Source organism: Pseudopipra pipra, chromosome 13, assembly GCF_036250125.1.
Source record: "Pseudopipra pipra isolate bDixPip1 chromosome 13, bDixPip1.hap1, whole genome shotgun sequence".
Lineage (NCBI taxonomy): Eukaryota > Metazoa > Chordata > Aves > Passeriformes > Pipridae > Pseudopipra > Pseudopipra pipra.
Genome location: NC_087561.1, coordinates 11,425,950 through 11,447,374, shown reverse-complemented (window position 1 = coordinate 11,447,374; position 21,425 = coordinate 11,425,950). Strand labels below are relative to the sequence as shown.

At 40.9% G+C, this 21,425-nt stretch overlaps 1 protein-coding gene across 2 annotated transcripts; it reads right to left on the bottom strand.

Moving 5' to 3' along the window:
- Nucleotides 1-5,681: 5,681 nt before the first annotated feature.
- LOC135421479 (P2R1A-PPP2R2A-interacting phosphatase regulator 1) lies at nucleotides 5,682-21,369 on the bottom strand. Of its 2 annotated transcripts, none has more exons than XM_064670013.1 (10): nucleotides 21,218-21,369; nucleotides 17,817-17,895; nucleotides 13,907-13,963; nucleotides 11,801-11,844; nucleotides 11,667-11,721; nucleotides 11,137-11,229; nucleotides 10,568-10,656; nucleotides 9,828-9,892; nucleotides 8,977-9,073; nucleotides 5,682-7,837 (listed from the first exon to the last, which is right to left on the bottom strand). In XM_064670013.1, the coding sequence occupies exons 1-10, from the start codon at nucleotides 21,367-21,369 to the stop codon at nucleotides 7,678-7,680; spliced, it is 891 nt and encodes a 296-aa protein (XP_064526083.1). In that variant the 3' UTR covers nucleotides 5,682-7,677. The 2 variants fall into 2 exon arrangements, with proteins under 2 accessions (XP_064526083.1, XP_064526084.1); XM_064670014.1 differs by having other exon boundaries at nucleotides 9,828-9,889.
- Between the last annotated feature and the right edge of the window lie 56 nt (nucleotides 21,370-21,425).

Sequence of the window (21,425 nt, the reverse complement as noted above, 5' to 3'; positions counted from 1 at the left end):
GTGAATTCTGACTTCTTTCTACTTCAGGGAGGTTGCAGCACACTGCAGAATCACTGATTTATCAACAGTGTTGGGAAAACAAGATCTGAGGACAGTTTGAGTTCAGCACTGTGAGGGGGAATATATCAAATCATGTTACATCATGGTCACAGAGGGGCACTAGTAAAAATTTACCAGGTAGATACACAAGATTTTTAAGATATTTCCTGATTTTATATATGTGTATATATATATATGTGCATGCATACACCTCTAATACTTACTTAACAGGGGCTCAGAAAACACTGAATGCCTTTGGAAATAAGACCCAAGACAGCGAATATGCCTCCTAGAAACAGCAGGAAAAACAGTTAAGTGTTCACGTCATTTCCCATTCCTGACTCCTAACACAAACAAACAGTCATTTCCTTGCAATGGACAAGTATTTTCAGCAGACAGTTGGGAGGGCTTTGAGATCATCCAGCAGAAACAATCCTCGTGTTTACCCAGCACTTGCCGTGGCACCGATATCTCAAACGAGCCATGCTGGCAGCAGGAAATGGGAGCCCTGCCGAGATCGCTTTCGGGAGCGTCACTCCCAGTCGCTGTAGGCTTGGTACATGATCTTCTCGAGGTGTTTGCACTTGTCTGGATCAGAAAATGCTTAAACGACCCTGTTTTCTCTAGAGGAGAAACTTGAAACTGCAGTAAACGTGTGTTGCTGTTTCAGAGCTCCAGGGACAGATGGGGCTCTCAGGGAATTGGTTCATTCCACCAGGGATCGCAGCTGATGGAGCCCCTGAGACGGGAGAGTGGGTCCAGTACCCTGACATGGCAACCACCTGGAAACAGATCAGGCCCTGCAAAGGGAAATGCTGGGCTGTGCTGCCATGTCTCAAAACATGTCCCAGGAAGACAACAGGGTGTGCTATCAGATGGGAACAGTCACTGGTGCTGTGGAAATAGCTCCACAGGGGCATTTCCAGCAGCTCCAAGAGGAACCCATGTGCCTTCAACAACAAAGCAGAGAAATCCTTCCTGCAATCAAGTAGTTAAGAATTGTCAAAGCCAATCGTATGTTATTTCATCGTATGTTCCTATGTAGGAAGTATCTGATAACCAACAAGCCTAAACTGGAAAGAGGCTGCCAAATAGGTTTGGCAATAAATCACCACATTTTAGTCCTCATTTGTCAATGTACATTTAAGATACCTCACTTTCCATGTAACAGCTTTCCTTATAAATGCCAAGTTCCACCATCCCTTTCTTTTGTCATGAGTCTCCTACTTCAGACTTACATTTATTGGTAATCCACCTCACTGGAAGGGCAAAGCTGCAGAAGGGAACTTGTCTGAGCCAGTAAAACAGTTCCAGGAATGTTTTGTTTACAGGAAAGAGAGCTCTCAGGTGCCAAGTGATATATGTTTCAGAGGGCCCATGGTGATCCAGGGCAACATCAAGTTTAAGGACCAGGAGGTTTTTGAAAAACCCTTGTACAGAAGGTCTTAAAAACACCTCAAACCTTGAATCACCTTCTCTATCAGGTGGGAGTTTGAGTTCTCGGGTCAGCTCAGGTGCTTTGCCCTCTGACCTTGCATGAGACCCTTTGGGCAGAAAAAAGAAGGGAACAGAAAGCCATACAAAGCATGTGGGGCTGAGCAATCCTGGTATTGATCCTCCTGCCAGCTGCGTGCACAGAGAGGGGCTGAGTGCCTGTAGAAAACAAGTTCCCTCCTGTGTCCTGTGGAACAGGGCACTCACCTGTTCACAGCAGGGTAGGGAAGGCACCATCTCTCTCTAGAGCTGGAGGAGAAACATCCGAAGCTAATGGTGCTGCAGTCTTCCCTGCAGGAATAACGTGCTGCCTGAGGACATTAAATTAAGACTGAAACCACTGAAGGAGAGTGAAGTACATTGTTACCAGCAGCACATCACTCACTTGTTACTGCTGCACAGAAGCTGATGAGGATTGGGAAACCACTGCTACACCATCAGCAAGAGCCATTTACAGATAAGGACTGTGTAAACGAAAGGAGCCCAGAGGACAAGTGTATCCTCAGAAAGGAGTGCTGGGGGAATGAACACAGGCAGGCAACACAGCATAACAACTAAAGCCGAGTAAGGGGATACACTCACTTTTGGGTCTATTTTTGTCTTCTATAGAAGCTCTCCACTGTACACTAACGAGCTGTTTACTTTGGATAATGAACTGTAGCTAATGCCCATCAGCTCTTGAAAATTTGCAAAGCTGTATAACCATGCTGACAACATAATGTGGAATTACATGCAGGCAAAGTAACTGCACTGGCCTTCGAAACAGCAGAGACTCTGAAAAGGAGTAATTTAAGCAAGAGCACAACCATGATTACAGGCACAATCAAAGCAATGAGTGACCTCCTCACTGTCAGGAAAAAGACTGGTAAGAAGGTCTACCTGACAAACAGACTCCCTGTAATGGAAGGTAAATCCATGTTTCCAATTGGAAAAAAAAATAAAATTAGCAATAAAATTTACAATAGCAAAACATTATTTACAATAACAAAATGAGAGTTTTCTTCTCTAGAAAACTGCAAACACTCGGCTTGAGTAGGAACATCAACGCATTAGACAAGGCTGTGCTTTGACAAACAAGAAACCACCATCAAGAGACAAATAAAACTGCAGTAAAGCTCTGGAATCCCGAGTTCCATCAACATCACCAAACCCATTAGTGCCTTTCCCTCAGGAATCTGCCAGGAATCTCCAAAATCGAAACCGACTGCTGAAGTTAATGCACTTTGAAATGAAAGGATGTTGATGTATTTTCAGCAGGAAGCTTCTCGCAGCGATTTCAGTGCCAGCTTTATTTAAACCAGCTTGAAAGACAACACAGTACCTGATTTCTGTGCCACAAACCCCAATGTGTGCTATGCACCTAGTTTTGATTCCTCTCCACACAAGGGCAAAAAGTAACCAGAAGAGCCACGTTTCCAAAGATTAGTACCTGCAGCAAAACCTGCTCCCTCTTCAGCAGCTTTTCCTCCTTAGGCTGACATGCAGCAAAATTCTAAACATTTACGTACAATTGTTTATCACGGAAGGAAATCTTAAATAATAAGCATTTTCCTAGGCTCTCATGAAGCAAGTAAAAGATGAAGAAACTAAACCATCAGAAGAATTTTAAATTTGATAAATGCCGGATTTGTCTGAGGAATCTTCATGGCACTGGGGATGTCTCACCAGTTCCTTGAGAGACACAGGGAAGCCAGCACAAAGGCATGTAGAGGCCTTGTTTGGTTTTCGTTTAAATGCACTCAACTCCTCCCCCCTTCTGAAAGTTCTGTTCCTGAGCCAGCTACTGAAAGTCAAACAAGGTTATTCTCCTTCAGTGGTTTATTTTTTCCCCTCCTCTCTCTCTCTCATGCTTCTACCACAAAACCCCAACAGGGGAAGCAATCTCGCCCCTCCAGGATGTGCACAGGGTCTGGGTCTGTGTCTGCTTGGAGTGCTCTGTGACTCTGGAGCAAGGCCTGGGCTGACTGGCAACTTGTCTCCAGATTATCAAACAAGGATGCTCACACCAGACACAAAGAAATGGGAAGGCTCCACTGTACAGGTAAAAAGATCACCCAAGACATATCCTTAGGAAACAAACCCGAGGTGACAATTGTTTGCATTCAGTTATTGAAAAGGACTCTTGTCAAGGACTCCTCTTTGTGTCAGTAAGGTTTTAATTACTGTACTGTAGCTGTAAACATTCAATTGCATTTACAAATATTTTAACTTGTTGCTTCCAGGAGAAGAGGGATCAACTTAAACTCCATCTGCCAGTTGGTGATGAGAAGGGTTGCTTAAAACAGGATAGAAAGAGCTCACAGAGTTTAATTATGACTCCTGAAGTTCTCTATTTTAAGTAAGTGAGTTACGACTCCGACATATGCAAGAACACAACAGCATAAAGTGAACATTTCTGAAATGACGACTGCCAAGGGAGGCACAAGCTGTTCTCAAGCTCATGGAGTGCCAGAGGCCCCTCCTGCCTTCAGTCACTTCACTGGCAAATCTTCGCACAATAGCAGGGCTGGACTCACAAACACAGCACTGACATGGAACCACAACACACAGCTATAAATCAGTCTCACCAGGCTCTGGAGACCTGTTCTGTTTGTACGGGTTGGTGATTATTTACACTCAAGTTTTCTGAAAAAAGCTGAAAAGAAATGAATTAGGATTAAGTTCACACTGATCTCAGGAGGACTGTGGGCAGCTGTTCAGCTGAGCATTCAGGTCACCCACCTTGCTGACAGCTCACAGGAGACCCTGTAAGTCAGCCTGGCTGAGGCACAGACTCATTCTCCTGGCATTCGTGCCTCTCTCCCGGTGTGAAGTATCTCCCTCTGCTAAATGCAGTAACCACCGAAGCGCTCATTCCAAAAATACAGCCCCCTGAGCACTGGCACCGTTACCAACCTTCCCTCAGCAACTGTGTCACTGCAGAGAAGGTGGAAGGAAGAAAAACATCCATCAGTTGTCAGGGAAGACACAGCGGCCCAAGACCCGATTTAACTGCCAACAAATCCTACAGGACAGTTTTCAACCAGAGCAATCAAGTGCCAAACACAAGTGTGACTTTGGAAGGGGCCATTAGTGGCAGAATCCCAGAGAGAAGCAGCTGTGTGCCCCAAAAGGGCTGCAGAATAAAGAAATTTATATATAATTATATAATTTTATATATATATGATCACAATACTTTCAATATGGCCTGAGTTGAGAAAGTTGCTCATTTCTTCTCAGAAGAAAACAAAAGCACAGACACTTGTCACAAACTCAGCTCAGTTAAGGGACACCACATGCAACAGCCCTATGACAGTGACACAGATTCAAGCAAAGCTTTGGCATTCATTGGTCATGAGGAAATGAGGAGTTGCTAAAAGAGAGGCAATACCAACAGCATGATTACTACTTGAGTACTGGGTTGATTATGCACATTGTATGACACCCTGATTCCCTGAATTCAGATACATATCTTGCAGGATAATTTATTTTAAAAATTTAACATTTAATTTCAATGAGAAAAAAACCCTATACATGCCTCCTGACTCCAGGGCACAAAACTGCAGCTTCTTGACGTGGAATCAAAACATTGAGATGTTTTTCCATAAGTTCAAAGCAACTTCTGTTTTGCAAAAGCAGGGAAAGGAATGGATGCAAATAAATAACTGTTTCTCTCCAACAACATTAATTGGCCCAGAGAGGTGTGGACTCTCCATCCCTGGAAGTGTTCGAGCCCAGGTTGGATGGGGCTCTGAGCAACCTGGTCCAGTGGAAGGTGTTCCTGCCCATGGCACAGGGTTGGAATGAGATGATCTTTAAGGTCCCTTCCAACCCAAACCATTCTGTGATTCTATAATTAACTGCCCTACTAAGGCAAACCACAGACTCCCCACTTCCTCCCAAGAGTTAAGACCCTCAGTATTTTCCAGCAGAGTAGCTTTTGTCTTCCAAAGGACTTCACCATAACTTCCTCTAGGTATAAACTCAGGACAGGTGTAGCTATTGAAGTATTTTGAAAATGTTTGGGTTTATTCTCCTTTATCCCAAGGGTTGTCACAGACCTGTAAGACAGCATGGCACTAGGAAAACAGGTAAGTCTGCTACAGATTTTAAAGCAAACTTAAATGTAAACTAGACTGGGTGGAAGTAAATTACAACAGATATTCTGATTTTTAAAAGAAAGCATTTAATCCCAGATGAACAAAAAAGAATATGGTTATCTAACAAAGTGCAGAAACAGTAAAACACATTTACTTTTCCATTTATTGGCACTTATTTGAAAAATAGCATAAATATTCAACAGAGAAGAGACAAGTTGACCCACACGCAGCTATGAAACCCCTCCACTGATGAATCTTTTAACAAAGACTCTAAGAGACACCAGGAGGTTCATTCTTAAGAAATAAGCAAGATTTTTTAAAAAAAGAGTCTTGCTCTCACCACAGAAGAGTGAATGCACAGCAACTCTTTGGCACATACCTGAAATTGCAAAACCAAACTTTGCCTTGTCAGACAAACAGACACCAACCCTCACGTGTCCGTCTGCACGGGGACAAAGGGCAGCTGGACTCAGAGAGGAACTGCAACCAGCAAGGGGATATTACAATAATTTAAGAGGAATGATATCAGAAGTAAACCATGTCGTATCTTCCTAGAACAGCGTCAGACTATTAAATACATTCTATTTTCTCTCTACAATAAGGACACAGGGAGACGGGTCATTGGCCCTCAGGTCGCCGGGTCTTTGCGCTCCAAGTCATCCACTTCTGCTTTGGATGGCTGCTGTCAATCAAAGCTTCACCCATGTGAATCTTTCACAGCAGAGTTCAGGGCAGGTTTTTCTCCTACTTGAGGATGTTTCCATACTTTTCTTGCTTTATGACACACTACAAAGATTTAGTGTTTAAAAATAAAACGTTTTGCTTCATTACAAACCTCTCGGAAGAGAAGGTTTGGAACCACACAGCACAGACATGTACAAATGGGGACTCAGCTGGGGAAGTTTGGATGCACAGCAGGAGCCCAAAACCCAAATGAGGTTGCCACTGGAAGATCTCTATAGACAGCTGTCTATAGGGGGGCCTGCATATTTTTCCTCCTGTTTGGGGAATCTTGGAGTTGAGATCAAGATGCCTCAACACACTGACTTTTCAAACACCTCAGATTACCAGATTCTAGCTTCCAATTAGCATCTGAAGTTTTCAACAGCAGAAAGGACTTGATGTCATTGTTTGACGAAGTGACATCAGGAGATTAAACACAGATTAAACAGGTTTGATCTCCTCAGCCTGCAAAAAGACATTCAGGATTTCTCACTGTATCTGTCCAACACAAGTCATATATGAGGACAAATACTGACTGTTAAAATAACACATTTCAGAAGTACTAAATACTAAAGCCTCAGGATTTAATGTTTTGTTCCAAATATTACCACTACTTTTCCCTATTAAAAGACCTTTAACAGAGCATCTACCACTGCAATACATCATCTAAATGGGGAAGAAAATAATACAAAACCCCAGAAGAATGTTCCACACCTAATTTAGATTTAGTCAAAACAGCAGTCATATAAAATCCAACATATAAATTTAAGTTGACAATTCACCAACTTCTTCTTTGGACATCCATCGGAACATAGGATTGATTAAGAGCCAATCATAACAATTCCCCCCCACCCCAGTATTTCCCCTTACATATGAAGAACTAAAAAATATAAATATCTAACACTCTGGGAATAAAAACAATTAGTAAGCTGATTCATTGGTTTCAGACTGAGGACAAATGTGACAGTTATCTGTTCCTACACAAGCACCACATTATATGAGGGAGGACACTGGCTGCTGGCAAGCCAAGTCTTCCACAAGCAGGATGCACATCCAGCCTTTGTAACTCATACCAAGGAGACAATATCCATGGCAAATCCACATCGTGCTGGCTGATGTGAACATCCAATGGGTCTGCAACCCAAATGCTTGCTGTTAATTTAGTAAATGTCATACAAATCACTAGAAACATGAATTCCTCCTCAAGGAACTACTCTGGAAGTTTTCTAGAAATAATGACATTCCTGGAAGTTCCTATGAGGAACAGAATCGGTTACACACAACAGAAAGTCTTGGTGATATCCAGCCTGTTTCCTGGTGTCCATCAGCAGACTCCTGCTCCTCAGTTAATGGGTAACTTGGCCGTAAGATCTACTGGTAAAAAGGGGGATCTGGAGTCAGAGAGCGAGACTGGAGAGTCTGTGCTGGTGCCAACTTCTGCTGGGGAGTCACAGGAGGAGCCGGCACTGCTCCTGTTGTCATCGAGGGCGTGTGAGGACAGACTGAAACCAGAGCAACATCAGGACGTGAGAAACGAGGCACTGGGGAGTCCCAATACCAGCTCCACTCATTATAAAGCCCTTTCAAACACACATACACATCTCTGAAGGAGCAGTAAAGCCCCATGATCTGAGATCCATCTGCAACCCCACACCTTGCAGTCACTTCCAGACAGACATGGAACGCTCTGCCCGTTTCTTCCTTTGCCCACCCAGAAATGGGGCACAGATAAGAAGACCTGGGCTGAGCAATCCCCTGCCAACTTTACCCCATTCCCAGGGCCTTGGACCAGCACACAGCCAGGGGTCTTTTCTGCCAGGAGAGACAACAATAATAAACTGCACATACTCCACTGTACTGCAGATCTCACAGGACACAAATCTGTAACTATAGTGATCTACCATCAGTGACAGCAGCAAAGCGATTATTTAAAAATTATCATCTCCTAAACCAAGATGAAGCAATTGAATCCACACTGCTATGCCTACTGTGAACAGGGTGTGCAAAAAGGGTATGTTTTTGAAGTACCTTTAAAACATCTATTTTGCTACTGCTACTGCAGTGTGCTCAAAGCTTGTGCACAGTTTGTACATCAGCTGAGAGGCAAAAAGGACAAAAGCACTGTGAACAACCCTCTCTTGATAGCTGTGTGGGCACACCCTGTGTATTATTAACCTCTTGACTAAAACACTAGATCAAAATCCCTTGCTATTTCGAGTCATTACGATTTCTAACAAAGTACTTTTTATCTCCTCCCAGCAGGGAGGGTCAGACAGACTCATGTTCCTCTGTGACTAAGAGCAAGGGAAAAAAAACAAAACCCCATCCACCCAAAAGCATCAGCATTCACATTTGATTGCATCTTGAAACTGGACTACAAAAACTGCCAGCCATGAGGTGTCTTTTCCTAAACATGGTCAACTCCCACATAGGGGAAGCATGTTATCAGCCAGGCCTAGAAACTGCAAAATTATAGTGAATATTGCTGCCTGTTTATTGTGACAATTTCAGTGCTGTAAAGTTATGAGATGTCTGTACTAAAAACAAACAAACAAAACCAATTTCAAGTATAATCATTGCTAGAATAAAAAAAGACTGGTATGCTGCTGCTGAAAGGGACAATGAATAACACAGCGTTTACCATCCCCCAAGGTCTGCCTGATGTGCAGCTTCAGGGGTAAGCATGTTGGTGGATCCTTGGAATAATCTTTTGGGATGATCTTCCATCTCTGTCACACCTTTGGGAAGAGATAAGGAATGATAAAAATTACTACTCATTCAAACTAAAATCTGCTTTCAATGTACTTCTACAGAGCAAACAGAATATAGGTTCAAACTTATTACAATAGATTCCTTTATATTTAAACCATAGAATTTAGATGCTGAAACACTGCCTATTTCTTCAAAACATTTTAGTCCCAGCTTCAGTATTTAGTGAGTTATTAGCTGGGGTTTAGATATCAGACATTCATTCTTCAGTAGTGAAGAATAATCTTTTTGTTTCAGTTTATCCAGCTATCAGTTCACTGACCAGCTCCACCAGAGCAGAGAAGCTGAGAAGAATGAAAAAGAACAAGGTCCAGGATTATCAAAACACTTTTACATTGACTTTGATTTCCAAATACTCCAGAACAAGAAAGGAGAGATCTATGCTTAAATAGGCTATGACAGTACTCAGATAAAAGTATTTTAGAAGTTGTCTCAGAGCCAAAAATGTTCTGTAACGAAGGTGAAGCAGGAAGATGTAAAAACAGATGCAATAAAATAGCCAGAAGTTAAACTTGAAGAAAAATGTGGGAAGATAGAGAAGCATTAGACCAGAACAACTATTAGCTTTATGGAATAAAGATGTTTTATCATCTGTAATACCTTCTATTTCTAGTCACTTTTTGAAGTATCAGCCAATTGGAACAGAATTGTGAAGAAAGCTATATGAATTATTATATAACTAACAAGTTGGCCTATTATAATAACCAAACCTAAATACTGTACCTTTTCTTTTTATTGATCCAAGAACACTTGGTCGAATGCAGTTAATTGGACTCTGGCTTCTCCTGCTAAAAGAAGGCATTTGCTATACTGAGATCATCATTAAAAAAAAGAAGTTTGAAAACATATGAAGAATCAAAAGATACTCAGAAAACAAACTACTAAGTGAAAAATACTAAGAAAATAGGCATTAAAACAGCTTATCCAGAGCAAGTTCTTTTTTTTCCTCTCTGAAAAAAGACCAGGAAGCACAGACCTGAATAGCAAAAGTTTAATCACATTATTTCACAACTGGGGCAGTCTAAAACCTCACATGCAGGCACTGACTACATCTCAGTTGACAGGCAGTGCTCTGCTGAACAGTTAAGGCCTACTAAAATTTAATTATAAGCCCACATCACTCAAAACAACATCCAATGCAACTAAAACCCAGAAGGAGTAACAAACCCTAAATCTGTTTGAGTTTTCTTCCCCAAGAATTCAATTACTTAAGATGTATTGAGAGCACAATAGAAACTACACTGAGAAGACAGATGCCACAATGCAGCCCACTTGCCCAATGTTGTGACATGAGGATTTTGACAAATGTTTTACAGCACTGTAAAATCCAACGTTTACGTCAGTATAAAAATTTGTATTTGTGCTCAGAAATCAATGATGAATATAACAAATTCTGGTATTTCAAACATCTACTGTGAACAAGTTATGCTGGTGTCTCATCATTGATGTGATCTCGTACTTACCTTGAAAATCTCCTTGTTGGACTTGGGCTGGGACTTGGAGGCAATCCACTGCTACTGACCAGACTTTGCAAGGATGGTGAGAAACATTGCTGAGAGGAAAACAGGTCGTGTTATTTACTTATAAAGTCTGTGTCACTCCCCTGTGGTACCAAGTGATGCTGATGCAGAGAAATAAACAACCCAGTATCAATTTCAGCAACCAGTCACTGAGGCTGCTGATAGTGAGACACCACCTTCTGCTACTGAGGAAAAAAAATTTAAAAATTGGACAGATTCCATTTTCATGCATATTTATTTCACCATACTCTGGTTAAACAGACTTATTTATTTTTTGTTAACTACAGATTAATAGCTGAACACTCCACAGAAATTCACATCCACAAGCTGTGCAGCTGCTAGTATGTGCTGGTATTTTCTGGTTTGGGGTTTCAGGGGGTTTTATTTACTCTCTAGTTTCTTGTTTGCAGCTGAGGTAGAAAGGAGCAGGTGGCTTAATCTTTTGCTACTAATTTGGCTGAATTTATTTAGCACTACTCAAGATAACACCATTATTAGCACATTTTGCTCACCTTCCCTATTCCTCTTGTAGGCGAAGGAGCTGGAGAAACTGGAACAAAGTCTACTTGCTTTGGTGATAGCGATTTTTCAAAATCATTGTCACTCTGTAAATATGTAAATAGTAAATAGTACATATAATTAATCTTACGAGCAGGTACCTTAACATAAAAAGGATTGACTGGTGTGAAATTCCAAAGTTATCCTCCATCATATCAATAATTTTTAGGAAGCCATTTATGAGCTTATGCTTAACAATAAAAAAGCCTTAAATATTACATGGTATCAGAACATGGAAGAAAATTTGACCAGGCAGACATCCATGCAATTTCCTTCTGATATACCAGCCCAAGGAACCCACATGTGCCTTGAACAACTGATAATTCTATGCCTTGTTAGTGTGAAAAATTGCTGATCAAAAGCAGTGCTATGCTAACACTATGCTAATTGTAGGTCAAACTATCAAAGAAAATGTTGACATGAGAGAATCTCTAGTGTCCTGATACTGATGATAGAAACACAAATTAAAGCATGAATGCATTACCAGGCTCAAGCTCTCCTCCCATGAGTGGCTCATCTGCATTGCTACTTGCACTTCTCTATAAAGAAGAAAAGAAATGTATTGTCCCGGGCCCACAGACAGCTGAGGTAACTGTTCTAGTTTGCCTTAGTGCTCACCTTTCACGAACTGTTTCTCTGTTCAGCAGATTCATCCCTTCTTCCTAAAAGATCAGCAGATGAAAAAATAAGATCAAAAAAGCCCTTTGCTGCAGAAGATCAGAAAAGCTGTGGTTTCGTTTCACTTTGTCACACAGAAAATTTAATTCAACTCCCTTAAGCAACAATAACTTAACGTTCTCACTACAAGAAAAGGAGTGAAGAGAGGATGAGAAAGATGTAGCAAGAGAGATCATCACATACAAAGTGCTTAGGTGAGCTCGTTGTTTCCCAAGCAGCTTTATTTTCATTACTACCCAAGAGCTAGTTACGAAACTGAATAATAATAATATGAACCAAAAATTCTGCACATGCTAGAGCCTCTTTATGCAGTCTTGCATAATGTCATTTCACAAAGTGGACACTGGTACAGATAATCCTCAAAAGCATGGCTGGATTCTTACCTTATTCTATGGATTAGTGACTAACTAGACACTTGTCAGCATCTCATTTGCAATACACTGCATTGCACACAATGAATTTGGGATTTAGTGAGGGTTTTTTTCTAAAAAAAAAAAAATCTCCATAAAATATTATTAAAATGGCTCAAATATGTAAAATTAAACTAAACATTAACACCAAATTCAAACTTGACTCAATCTCCTCTTAGGTAGAACAGCCTTCCTTAAAATTAACTGAATGCCACCCAGTCTGTTGAGTGAATGAGTAGATTCTCTAATTCAGTCCAGTTTAAGAGTAAAGGTTCAACTAAACATCTTCACAATCTTCATCATAAGAAGGAAGGGTCTGAGGTAATTCACCTGTCTGGTAATTTGCTCAGATTTGAAAGAGATCAGAAGTAAATCACAAAGTTCTCACTAAGTACACAGGACATGGAATTAATTCCAACTTGTGAATTTAACAATCAAACACACATTAAGAAATTACACTGTTTGCTTTAACAAATAGGAATGCCAAAATATTTTCCAAAAAACTGAATTATCAAACTTTACTTCATGTAATACAGCAGAGCTACAGCAGTTCATTCCTCTGCTCTCAGCATTTCTCATTATATCTCCCTGCTCATTGCAAAGGGGGTTGGACCAGACGACCTTTAAAGGTCCTTTCCAACCCAAACTAATTTATGATTCTATGATATTTACATATTAATCCTAAGCTTTTTTATATTGATAAAAACAGCTCTACAACTGACCCAAGTGCTTCTGAGTCTCTTTAAGCCTGTAAATTATTTACATAATGAAAGCAAGTAGTTATTTTCTTCAGGCTTACTGTGCAAGTACCTTAAATATCTGAGGTGGGAAACAGAAGTGCTTTCCACTACCTCAGACAGCATACCCTAAAAATGCTGTCTGAAGCATTAAATCATTTTCTTAACTTTTCACCCTGTAAAAATCAAGCCTACCCATTGAAAACTAGCAAGCTAAGAAAAAAAAATTCAAAAGAAAAATCAAACATCTTCAAGCCATTTTTATAAACATTCTACTGTCAAAAAGTGGAGATATAAAATGAAGGAGCCACAAGAGCTTGAGCTTGTTGATTTTAAAGCTGGAGTCTTCGGACTGCGGTTGCTGGCTGGGAGCAGAGCTATTTGAGCCTGCTCAGATATTCCCCACACCACCCCCTCCCTACGTGTTTGCTCTGGTGCCCTTCCCCCTCCGTTCATGCTGTGACAGCACAAGCACAGGGATCTGGATAAGAAAATTATACAGATGAAAAATAGCCCAGTAAGAAGAGCACAAACTATTTTTTAGCCAGAGTGCTTCCTTACCCTGCTCGTTTTCTGGCTGCACAAAAGTCTTGAGCCAACACAAGTTAAGGAACACTTTGTTATTGGCCCTGAATATTTATGCTGGTACTGCTGCCAAAAACTTGGTGAAACTTTACCCTAAGAGCTTACATTAAAGTAAAATGTCCATTTTAAGATTCCTCTCTCTGCTCAAATCCTCTTCTCGCTGTAAGATGCATTCTGCTTGGTGAAACATGGAGCAGGGTAGGCCGTTTGAAAATAAAATCTACAGTCGTTTGAAGAACATTACACATCAACTGCAAAAAACCCAACCACCTATAAAAACCTTAAATTAAAAAAAGATCAGGCTCTGTGGTTACCTGTTTGATTTGATGCAGGCGGCTGCTGGGAATACGGATAGGAGAGGATGGCACAAACTGCAAAACAAAGTCACAGACAGCTGAAAGTACAGCAGAAGGGAGGGAAAGGTGCAGCAGGGACATCAGGAATCACTCTCTAGGGCTACCCCAAACTACAAAAAAAGTAATTAAAAAAATCACTTATAACATTCTTAGTATATATAAACTATGTTATTTACTTGCAAGAACATGCTAATATGTATCTCCACATTGTGCTGCTTTGTATGCTCACAGATGCTAATTAGTATCAGCCTGGCTTCCATTCCATTTCCAGGCAACTAGAACTGACAGCCTTCTCTGCAGAATGGGGCTGCTTTTCACTAACACCCTGCCACCCTTAGTATATATGTTGGCATAAATATTTTCCTTTATGTGATTCAGAATATTTATTTTCATTTAAGTGAGTCAGAAAGCTCCCCAACAGATCCTTTAGAAATACAAAGCCAAAACAACACATTGTACAAAAAGGTTCCTGGATTGTTGTCCGCCTATAAATGAGTACTTTGACAGGTGAAAAAAATCAGCTATGAGAAGGCTAACAAAGAGTTAAACACTTTCTTTATGGTTTCTCAAGAGCTTCACCAATTTGGGTGAAATCAGAGAAGACGCCACTAAAAATGGTCCTCTGTTAATGTTGACAGTTTTGCATCAAGATCCCACTGGAACACTATGATTTAAAACTGAACACTCAAAACCGAATAATTTAAAGTGATTATTTTCTCAAAATATAATTTTCTTTCAGATATTTCCCATCCCTCAAACTGTCAACCTTCAGTTGATTTTTGTCATAGCCATTCAGGGAACAAAAATTCTAAGCTAAAGCTGTGAATAGAGGTTTAACTTCTCTGTAAGATGAAAATCCTTCCAAAAAATAAGGTGTCTTTTCAAAAATGGGCATGTTCAGAAGGAAAGGTTTGCATTATTATGAGTGTTTATACACTTTATTCAGTAAAAGGCTTCAGCCCTTTCACAAAACATTACTAAAGCTCTTCATCATGCTAAAGCTGGAGAACCAACAAACATTCAGTTAACTGTTACTGCACCATCTTCTAATCAGTGCCACAGAGAATACAAAGATTTTGCTTCTGACGCAGTCATGGTAAGTTATCACAAACAATTAATGCTTCATATATCCAGAATCTTCCTTCTAAAAAAACAAGACATCACATCCTTCTTTTCTCAAAAAAAATCAGCCTATCAGACTCACACAGGGGATGTCTAATGTTTGTCCTAGAATTTAGTCATCATAATATATATAGTACTAAAGTCTAACAGCTATAATATCCTGACTGGCTACTTTTTAAGTCCAGTTTAGGTCAGCTTTGCTATTATACTGGGCTCCCAAAAATCCTCTACACCTAATAAAAATTCTTCCAAGCTGCACTAGCCAATGTAGACCTTGAGTTGACCTTGATTCTCACATAGAAAGAAGGATTTGGACAATAGTGCATTCCTGCCTATTCACTCTGTCATTCCACAGTAGAAATGCATTTGTTCCACTCATTATATTCTAATTTTATGACTGTGATCCACATAGTTTAAGGTTTGACATTAACAGAATATGTACAAAACCTGTGGCTTGCGGTGTAAAATGAAAATTATAAAAAGGCAGTTCAGTGTTCCTCTGCAGGGTCTAATGCACTGACTTAACTCTGAGGATCCCACACCTTGTTTCCAACAAGTCATCATCCTCACTTTTTTAACATTTAAAACTCACTTCTGGTCTGTTTGTATCCTTTGATTTCATTACTGTGAAAAGAAACCGCAGTCACTTTTAAAGGATAGCTGCTAAACAGATGGAACTGTTAAAATTATGTTACTCAAATCCCCAATGTTTTAAGAGAGCACAAAGTTAATAAAAACATTACAAACTATTAGACTACTACAGGGGAAGATAAACACCTTCCCCCCTTCTCCAGTGTGCCAGATGCTGTTTTCCACTGCAGGTAAAGTTTCAGAAGTGCCAGTCTGGAGGCACCACGGGCAAAGTGAGCAGCGACTGCCCTGGCCCCTCTGCCCTGCCCTGCAGTGCCCTCTGCCTCCTGCCAGCACAGCCACTTGTGGGGCCACAGTGAACCCCAGCAAGGAACTCACAGAGAGTTTAGAAAAACAACAAAAATTAGAAACAAATTTAAAAAACAGCTTTTGCTGAAACAGCACCTAAACATCTAACAACGGACTAAACAAGCACTTTGCTTAAACAACAAAACAAAACCCCCAACCACACAAAACAAAAAGAACACCAAAACATTTACTCCCCAGTGCCACTGATATCTCCTGGAAGGAAATAAACAACAGATACCGAGCCTAGTTGATCCTTCCTTGCAGTGTCAGAAAACTGCAGATCAAGCCTTAGCCCAAATGGCAGGGATGCCCCTTGCAGACATCATTATAAACCAGCTGGAGTCAGAGACTTGGGGAAGCTACTCAAAAAATAGATTTTAGAACTCGTTGAGCAACTGGGATGGCCATGACAGCCCTGAAGATGCAGTTGATGGAGTATGACCTCCAGTTTTCAGAGATTTTAGCAACTCCCACTGCTCCTATGACAGTGAACACAGAGTAGATAAGTACTAATCAACTTTCTTCCACAAAGTTTACAAAACATAAAACTTTATCTGTACTTATAATACTAAATTAACACAGGGTTAATTTAGGTTAATTTAGGGTTTTGAAGTACCTTTTGAAGTACCTTTATCACTTACTTAATGTAAAATTTAAATTACCAAATTAGATGTGATCTAACTCCTTAGAATATCTCTAACATCATAAAACTACATGTACTTCCTTGCTACAGCAGGAATACCAGGAGAGGTTGCTTAGGGTCCTTAGTGCTGAAAGTTTAATTATTTTCACAAAGTCATTTATCTGTGGATGATCCTGGTTTAAGATCACATAAGGATGAGAATCCCAAGGCTTATTTCCAATTCCATCCTCCTTGCAATCTTCAACAAAACCACAAACCAGGCCATAACTCCATGGAATATCTCAAAGCAGACAAGGCACTGATCTAGCAGTCAATGGGGCATAAGTAAAATTTCAACTGTATTTTGTCAGCACCTGGTCAGCTGGGAGTGAAGAAGAAAGTTAACTTTCAGGACACTTTTTAATGACAGGGGAAGGGTCAAGAACATCATCCCACGAAGGTGGGAACACTGGTTCGGTCCAGAAGACTGGAACATCTATTGGGGCAGCCAGAAGAGCCAGCCCATAAGTGAACTTGCTGTGATCATATACAGGTGTTCTAAATCAGTCAAAATTACACCCTTCTACCAAAACTCTGCATGATACTAAAACACAAAATACGCAACATTTTGTCTGGGTTGAAGCACCATGGGTTTAGATTAGTATTTTAAAAATTCAGATCTGAGGAGCTGTAACACCAGAAGTCTGACAAAAGCTGAAATCACAAATGAATGTCTCAGAGACACAGCATCATTCATTCTGGAAGTCTTGAGATTAATGTCCTGTCAGCCAGTTCTAACTTGTTATTGCAGTTGTGAATTAGAACAGTCTATTCTGTCATTTTTTATATAAAAGACTATTTAAGATCAGAGCATCACTGCCCTTTTTTCCTTAAGCATCAGAAATCATTAACACAGATTACTGATCAACAGAACAGCTATGTAATTAGTTTTCATTGCAAACTACCTTTCTTACTCCATCCTAGAGCATCTGCTTGCATTTTATAAGCAAAGCTACGATCCCAATGACAAGTATGGTCTGGCTACGGCGTGTTAATGTCACAGCCCAGAGCCTTGTTTCTGAAAGCACGTGGTGTTAGTCTCACAGACTACAATCTAATTTTGTTTACTGCTGTTTGCACACTTCTGCTTTGCACAGAGTGGGGTTGGTCTGACAGTTTTCTTACCGGGCTGTGCCGATTCATGACCGTGGTGCTGTTCCTGCGGGTTCGCAAGACGTTGGCCTGGAACACCTGTGAATTATCGCTGTGAAAAGAAACATTTGTCAAATGCAAAAGCCATTTCCTCCCTATCAAAAAGTACCTCTTAATATAAGCTCAGTTTCCAATGCTATGACAGCTGTCATGTCAAGACAAAGCACTCCAGAGACAGGTGTAAGAACTCTTATAGCTTGTTGGCAGAGAGTGTAAATCAAATTGTTCATCCTCCAGTTCCCAGCTACTTCAATTAATGATTTTAATTAATCATATTGGGGCTGCAGAACAACTGAAAAATTGTTTAGACTGCTCATTTCTGTGGGAATTTCTGATGTTTGGAATGGCTGCAGTTTGTACACTGCTTTGAATGTCATTCAACAGAATGAATGTATAAATGGTTTGTAACTGAAACCAGCTTCAATCTCATAGGTAAAATAGAATTTAAAAATACAGTATCGTGATACATCTTACCACTACGACATTTAATAAGTTCTAAACTTTTTTCCAGGAAAAGTTAAATTAAACATACAGTGAAATCAGTTTTTAAAGCCCCATAGCATTCACTGAAATAGTGTACAATTATTTATTTTATACAAAATGAGTTCCTTTCTCAAGGAAACTTTAGTTCTATTGATTCCTAAAGCAAATTTCACTGGTCATGTCATCACTAGTGTTATCAACAGCCAATGATCAGCACTTAATGAATGCAACTGCAGAAATTAAGTAACTTTTATGGTTGCTGAATAAATTTTGAGCCACAATCCTACAATCTGCATGGTCAAAAATCAGTGAGGAACTGCACAGGTGAACGGATCCAAATGTAAGACTGTAAATATATCCAAATTACAAGAATTCACTGGGTTGTATCTTTTTGTTTCAGCTAATAACTTGGGATGAAAAAAAGCCCCACATAAATACCATTTCTTAAAACTAACCTGATCAACAGTGACCTTGTTCTAAGGACTGACAATCATAATGCACTTTTAAGACACATCATTATCAGAATCCTCCAGTTTAAAACACACCAGTTAGACACATATGTTTTAGACAGATTTTATCTAGCTGTAAATAAAAAACAAACAAAGCTTATACTGTGAAATAAAAGCCAACCACAATTGGCATAAGCACTGTACTTTTTGCCAAGAAAAATGCATTGACTCTCCTTCTCTAAAGCAGCGAGTACACAGGACCAGACATCATTTACAATTTTCCCAGAAGTTTCATTCAGCTCACACCCACGAGACATTATTTGTTACCATTTGACAGGAGGTGGAACTGGAGAAATTGAAGGGATCCATGACATGATGTTTAGAGATGAGATTTACTGACTGGGGCCAACAGCTACAAATTCTTTTCAGTGTAAGTGTACTGGTTGGCATGCAAACACAACACAAACAGCACATCCTGAGATCCAGAGCCTGAGTCAAGAAAACAGGTTGGAACGATTCTGCACCACATTTCCATAGGCTGAGTCCAATACTCAGTGCTAACTAGCAGAGAGGAAGAGAAAAAACCCTACAAATATCCTTACCTTTAATCTCCCTTGCAAAAACATCAGAGCTGGTCAGATCTCAGGCTTACCTTTCACAGAAAACTCCTACAGTTCCTACTAAAAATCAATTTTATTTGGCACAAAAACAAGATTTAAAAGTTCTGTGAAAGGTAACTTCCATGATTTAAAATATTCCGTTTAAAACTATTCTCTGGCTCTATGGCAACTCATCCTCCAAGTTCCTTACTAATTCTGTTAATGAAGAAGTTAAACAGGAGGCAGAGGAGAAAAAGAAAGCTGTGCAAAAGCAAGAGCTTTTGTTTCAGTTTACCCAACAAAGCCATTCTGGGAAAAAACTGAAGTTTCTTGCCAAGAGCTGCAATCTTGCAAAAACAGTATTCTGATGGAAAATTCCAAACTAACAGGCAAACCACTGCAACCACCTCAAATTAGTTCAATGGCATTTCAGTTTAATTTGTATGAACACCTAACATACAGTACATGCACAGTTTCAAGGCAAGAGCTCAGGCTTATCTTTCTACCTGACCAAACCATGAATTAAATAATTTGAGTTTTTTAAAAGTCACGGGTGTTACAGTTTGTAAGAAACAACTTACAAAAGGCTGAAATTATAAAAACATCTTGTCCCAGTTACACAATTAGTTTACCTGCTCAGAAACCTCCCTGAGGAGAGCTGCCATACACAGCACTTCCATACTACTTTGAAATGTAAAATGGGGGTTGTTTCATTCTGATTATGCAAAAGAACCACAATTACGTTTACTTAACATTAAATCGTAATGGAATAGGCAAAAATTAGTATTTCCTCGGAACTGTCAGGCACAGTTAACCATTCTGGTACAAGAGATGTGAGATTTCTTTGTCACTTGATATCCAGTTCCTTACAGAAAACACGAAGGAAAAAAAAAGAAAAAAAAAAAACAAACCACCAGGAAGTGCTTATCATGTAATATAATATGTTTTATGAAGTTTATTGCAGATATTCCCTCCCAAATTGCAGACACAGTATTAGCAGGAGCACATGGACCGCCTTACAGTTGGACGGTAGCCACATCATGTAGCAGATGGGGCATCTCCCAACTTCACAACAGCCCACAGGAGACAAGAAACAGCACTCTGAGTTACAAACTTACCCAAACAGAAACTGTACAGGAGACCCTCCCTAACTGAGAGCTTTTTCCCCGGCCCTTGCCTGGAACTGCCGCTTTCTGTCCTGTCAGCTGAAGACCTGGCAAACACCCAACCCTCCCTGCAAACAGCACCTGCCACAGGCCGATGGCAATATCCAAGCACAGTTGCCCACACAACGCCTTGTCTTTCTCCCAGTAATACATACCGAAAAAATTAGTATCGTCCAGAAAAATTCCTGGACATCTGATACACTGTTTTACACTAAATGTAAAACTTAGGTCAGGGTCCCATGAAATGACCTCCCTCGCCGAAACTGCCTGGTTGCTCTGAAAGCATTTACTGTTGTATATCATACACAGGGCATTGATTTAATTTGTTCAGACTCGAGCCATTACAGAAATCACCGCGATTGCTATTCTACCCACAAGAACGGCCACAACCTCCACGCTGCGGACCAGCGTGCTGCTTCTCAGTTACACAGCGCACAGCAGACCTGCACGAAAACAAAGCGTTTTAGTAAAGCCACAGCACGTCTCCCTAGACTTCCTCGCACCTCTCCACACTTGGATGCCTTGCCTAAACCCTTCCCCGCTCGGGACAGCGCTCAGGAACCCACTTTTCCCCAGGGCGCCGCGGAGCACACCCGGAGCATCCCCGGGGCTGTGCCCGGCCGGGACGGGCGCGGAGCCCGTCCGGGCTCCTCCCCGGAGCCCCCCGGGCCCCTCACCTGAGCCCATGGATCAGCGGGGCGCTGTTCGACCTCCTCAGGCCGCCGCCGTCGCCCGGGCCCGCGGCGCTCCCCGGCGGCAGCTCCAGGTCCAGCTCCATCTTCTCCTGAGCCATCGCGGCGGCGGCTCCGGCTCCTCCCGCTCCGCCCATTCACCGCCGCGGCTCCTCAGGACGGAGCTGCCCCGGCCCTGCCGAGCCCGGGGGCA